This window comes from Theropithecus gelada, chromosome 12 (assembly GCF_003255815.1).
Source record: "Theropithecus gelada isolate Dixy chromosome 12, Tgel_1.0, whole genome shotgun sequence".
NCBI classification, from domain to species: domain Eukaryota; kingdom Metazoa; phylum Chordata; class Mammalia; order Primates; family Cercopithecidae; genus Theropithecus; species Theropithecus gelada.
In genome coordinates this window covers 85,267,953-85,273,524 of record NC_037680.1, presented here as the reverse complement: position 1 = coordinate 85,273,524, position 5,572 = coordinate 85,267,953, and the positions used below count along the sequence as shown (strand labels likewise).

The 5,572-nt window shown below is 40.8% G+C and overlaps 1 protein-coding gene across 2 annotated transcripts in view; it reads right to left on the bottom strand.

Annotated features, from left to right (window-relative positions):
- Nucleotides 1-241: 241 nt before the first annotated feature.
- PTH2R (parathyroid hormone 2 receptor) overlaps nucleotides 242-5,572 on the bottom strand; it is a 128,028-nt gene continuing 122,697 nt past the window's right edge. For both annotated transcript variants that reach the window (XM_025404918.1, XM_025404917.1), the window contains exons 12-13: nucleotides 4,061-4,102; nucleotides 242-1,486 (exon numbers count right to left, since the gene is read on the bottom strand). In XM_025404918.1, the coding sequence (XP_025260703.1) occupies nucleotides 1,091-1,486; nucleotides 4,061-4,102 (438 nt within the window). In that variant the 3' untranslated portion in view covers nucleotides 242-1,090. The remainder of the gene's footprint in view (nucleotides 1,487-4,060; nucleotides 4,103-5,572) is intronic.

Genomic DNA, 5,572 nt, shown 5'->3' with positions numbered 1-5,572 from the left:
CTGCATAAATTATAGTGAGAATTAAATAAATGAATGCTTGTAAGAACCTAGCAGCATGCCTGCCGATACACAACATGCCCTCAATCAAAGTTTTCAAAACTGCAACATACTGAAACTTCAAGTTGAATAAAGTACAAAAGCTAAATGTTGATATGTGTACATTTAAAGAAGGGAAGTTTGGTTGTTTCTCAAAAATAAAGTGAGATATTGAAAGAAAAATTTTAAAAAGTGATCCAAAATGTATTTTTAAAACAAATTTTTAATTGCTCCCACATGCCATGTACAATGTAGTAATAGCTCAGACAAGAAAACGATATAGGTGCAGTGTGATTTGCTATCAAAATAAATTACAAACAAAATCAATTTGCAGACAGAAGCTCAATAACTGAGGAAACCTTTCTACAGGACATGGTTTACAAAGAAGAAAGAGTGAAGACCTGAGGTCTGGCTGGTCACAAAGAGGACATTCAAAAGAAGGGATGTGTGAAATATTCTTTTTTGAGAAATTGTCCTTGTTCCTAGAAACATGTGTAATTGTTATAAATGCATTATTTTATCAGTGTCCAGCCAACTAATTTTCCAGCAAGTACTTGTTCTTAGAACTTTTATCTTCCCACATATTTTTTTAGATCCTAATTGCCCCTATGCACAGGCAAAATAAATGCAATGATAGAAGTACATTAAAGTAAGAAATAAGAGAATACTAGTTTCTAAAAGGAAACTGATACACACTAAATGATCTTCATAATATTTAGGGTGATATATACGAGAGAAAGCTACCACCAAGCAATTGAAACTTTTTTCTACCCAAAAGTAGCAGAAAAAACATAACAATCACAGAGAAAATACCATACATTAATTTAGTGGAAAACTTGATGCCAAGAGAAGGTAATAAACTACTCCGTTGACACTTGCCTTTTCACGTCTTTAGTATCTACAGGAGCCGATTCATGGAGCCTAAAAACTTTCATTGAGTAACACCTTAACTCTGAATTTTCAGCCTTTGAGTTTAAGCATAGGAATATCAGCCAAACCCTCTCACACAACCAGCCATTGGACCGGCCCATGAAAGTCAGCCACAAATGTCCATTCAGAGAACATCCTCAGTTTCCCTTTGGCATCCTTTAGTGTCTGGGTTAAATTCCATGGGCCTGGAAGACTTCTCCATTAGAATATCATCTCCCTGCCTCCCACTACCTTCCTTGGTCTCCTCATGGAAAGAGTGTGGCAGGCAGTCCAGCTCTGAGTTACTCCAGACGTAGCCGGGTAAAGTGATGTGGCTGTCAGGCTGTCTGCTGGCAATCTTGGCAGCTTTGCCGGAGATAAGCACCATGCGTGTGCTGGCCGCCACCTGTGACTGGCTGCTGGTGCTGTGCGTCACGGTGGTGAGCACTGAGCCGCATCTGCGGCTGCCACATGGCGGTGTCCTTTTCCAGTCCACGGAGAGATTCCAACGACTCCACATCTTCTTCACCTCTGCCTGAACCTAAGCCACAAGAAACAGGTTGTGCATGAGAAATCCTAAACGAGACCCTGCAGCCTTGTTAACAAGGAGGTTTGCCTTGATTTCAAAGACAGCAACAATCATTGATTGAGGTTCCTCTACATGCCAGGGACTTCATCTATGTATTTTCTCTCAACCACAAAAAAAACCTTTGAGATAGGTGTTAGTTTTGGAAGTGAGCAAATTGAAGCTTAGAGAGAGGTAAAGGGACCTGTCCAAGATCAGAATTTAAATAGAAGTTTAAATGCAGCCAATAGAAATATCTGACATACGGGAGAGAAAAAAAAAAGAGATTCTGGGTTGGAAGAGAAACTCAAGATAAACAGTGCCAGTGAGAACTTCAGAACTCCTGCTTGGCACGTGACAAGCCCATTGGAACCCCTGCACTGAGACCAGCCCAAACTCAAGCACAGCTTCTAGCAGCACAATGTAGCTTCCCTAGGATGATCTCAGCCATTGATAGTCCTGCCTGAGAAAGCTCAGTGCTGCCAGGAGAATTTACTATTTGCTGTAGCTAGCACACACCTGATGATAGGCCTATGACTCCCCTTTCTTAGGACATTTACTAAAAAGGGCTCACAGTTGTAAGTAAGCAGCTCTTGTAATTCAGAAGCATCTCTCTCAAAGACCTGAGAGCCATCCCTTCAAAATATAATCATCAAGAGGGATAAGGCCTCTTGTCTCCCAGTCTGTGGGAAGATAGAATTCTAACTTAACTGCCTGCTTGGTAGCACAGCTGGCCTAAACATGTCGATACTGACCAAAGATTTTTTCACTTCTCTGACTCTACTGAGCCCTTACACTCCACCTCCCTCATTCTCCCTTTAAAATGCCCAAATCATCTCTGTGTGAATTGGAATTGGGCTCAGCTCTTTCCCCTACTGTCAGTAGTTACTGAATAAAATCCGTTTTTACCACTTAAATTGCTGATATCTTTGGCACCAGCTGAGGCTGAGCAATGGCATAGAAGGTACTCAATTTGAGATGTAACTGTCATGCTATCAGTCTGCATCGGCAGCCTGAAGGAGTCAGAGTGAGAAAAGAAGGTTCGTGGATAGAAAAGCAGGCACTGCAAATGCGTTCTTAAAAGGGTGGGGCTCTTATTTCCATTCCTACTACTGAAGATTCATTTCTACTTCAATTGCCACTTTTCAGAAAGGAGCTTATTTGGAATTTCCATGGGAAGCAGTGGAAACCTGGTATGCTGATGTCACCTGAAACAACAAACTTCTATCTGTTCATCTTGGCAAAAAAAATCAACACCTGACTGACAGAGCAGAAGCGCCGTCATCTTGGACAAACGCCACCACTTTAAGTTCCAGCTCCCTTTCTAACCTCATGCATTTTGAGGAAATCCCTTCCCTTCTAACAACAAGCAGCCAGAAAGAGCAGACAGTAAAACACTGGTAAGAAAGCTCGGGCACAGAGGAAGTAGGGAAAGTCTCTTGGGTAACCACCAAACTTCACAGTCTACAATGGACCCCAGTAAAACAGTGGGTTCTAATAAGCCCATTCCTTTCCCTTTAGGTGCACTAAGATAGGGAAGCTAAAAGCAGACTCAGGGGGTGGGGGTAGGAGGGGGTGTGCAGGCAGCTGCAGGAAGATGTATGAGAAAAGACGCACAAAAATTCACCCTCCCAGATAACCAAGACAAAGAGACACAGAAGCACTCCAAGCCTGTTATAAGCTCTCCTGCCCTGAACCCTTAAAAGCTCTTAGTCTGTAAGAGAGAAGGCTTTCTGACCTAACTTGGCCAGAAGCCCCTCCCAGGGTTATTCTGCAAAATAAATTCGTCTTTGACTGTTGAGTGCTTTTTGTGTTTCTTTCCTCTTTCTTTAACTCTTACACCGAACTACTTACCCCTCCTGCAAAATAAGGTAAGAACAATACAGAAGTAAGTCAGGAAACTAATTTAAGCTCTTTCTGCAAGTACTGGACTAGCATGCCACAATGTCCAAACCCTAAACATGGTCAGAAGCATCAGCGGGTCTACCGCAACAAAAGTATCCATGCACTTCTGGGGCCTGCAGCAAGCTTAAAATTTGAGAGAAGAAACATGGCAGCTCATCCAACAGCAGGGCATATTAAAAGTTACAAGGTAAAATGTATTATTATCTTTCCAGCCAACTCCTAAATGAACTGAAATTGTCCCACCATCATCTTATAGTTCAAAAAACATCAAAATTGTTGAAAGACTTTGTCCCAGGGAAACTTTTATTTGAGTTTTGTACAGAACTTGAAATGGAATAGAAGTATTAACTGGAATATGATGTTCACTGTCCATCCAAGTGTCTGTTTGTATTCCAACAAGTTGCTTTCTAACATCAGAGTCTACAGATGAGTTCACATTTAAAAGTACTAGAAGAGGAAGACTTTAGGTTATTTACACTAATTTTTTTCTTTTCCAGAATAATTTATGATTAAAATAGCTTCCTTCTCCTCACCCATACCATCCTGTAAATCCTGGAAATTCTAAAGAGATTCAGGATACATTGTGATGGCCATTTACAAGCTGAAGTGAGACCTGTGGGATGTCCAAGGTTCCTACAAACCTACCTCTCCATTGCAGTAGCAGTAGATGATAGACACAAAGAAACCCTGCAGACAAAAGAGAATATTAGCCCACTGCCAACTCACAAAACTCACAGCACTAAAGCATCTTGTGTCAAAATGTGTATGTCCAAAAATTGTTTTTTATGATTCCTTCAGAGAATTATATACAAATTATTCTCTCCTAGTGTTTCCAAATCCTTACGTTTACATTAAATTTGTTTGACGTCTTTCCTTGGTGTCAGCTGAACCAAATAAGTTGCTACATAAAACACTCCAAGACACACATGGAATAGGTTTCTATCCTATTAGTTTCATTTATGTTGTGACCCATGGATCACATAATACCGGTCCTCTGCTTGGTAAAAGGAAGTTATAAGCTGTAAATGCTGAAAACTACAAACATAAAATACATGGTAAGAATACAAAGAAACCTTTTATTTCATTCATTCAAAAATATGTATTGAGCTTATGCAGTGTGGTAGATGTTCAGCATGACAGGGGCAGGGATAAACAATGTAAACAAGACAGACAAGTTCCCTGTTCTAGAAAGGAAGAGACATGGATAAAATATAAACAAAGAGCACATGAGAAAAATGCAAAATGGTAAGGGTTATGCATGAAAAAAAAAATGAGTGATTTTAAAAAGAGTAACGTAGTGGGTATATTAGATGAGGAACTCAAAAAAGTATCTCTGAGAGTGATATTCAAGTGGGTTTGAGTGACAAGAACAAGTAGCCAGCTGTGTAAATATTTGGGGAAAAAGCAGTCTAGGCAAAGGGAATACAAGTGTGAGCCCTGGAGGCAGAGGTGAACTTCAGCAACAGAACGTATGGAAGCAATATTGTGCCCTGACTTAATGAGCTACATGGAGGCTGGTGTGATACAGGGTGAGAGGCAGACAGGTTCCACGACATGCAGGGCTGTGTATGCCAAACAATGGTATGTGAGTTTTAGTCTGACTGCAACTGGAAAACTTCGGGTATTTCTGGCAAGTATATGACATGATCAAATTTATATTCTTAAGATTCTCCAGACTATCATATGTGGACTAGCAAATGAGTAAGCAGGACAAAGAGTAATCCATGTGAGAGATGATGGTAATTATAGCTTCAAATGAGATAAAATGTGTGCCAGCAACCTCTTCCTCAGTTTTGTCTCCCCTCCCCACTCCTTTTTTCTCTTTCCTGCCTTCACCTTCTTTTATTTTTATTTATCTTCCATACACACAAGTAGAGTTCCTCATTCTTGTAGGTGTTATATATTTTACAGCAAGATAATTTCCTTATCTCTCTGTCCAGGCTTTTTTGTGTGAGGAACAGCTCCAGACTGCTCCTGCTGTGAGCAGAGGATTAACCTGACCTCTACAGGACAGAGAAGCACAGGCACTATAGAATATCGACCTTTCTGCCACCCCCGACTCCGCAGACAGGTGCAGCAAAGCTAGAGAGAGGGCAGAACAAAAGGTTGCAAAGGAAGGAAGGAAGGAAGGAAGGAAGGAAGGAAGGAAGGAAGGAA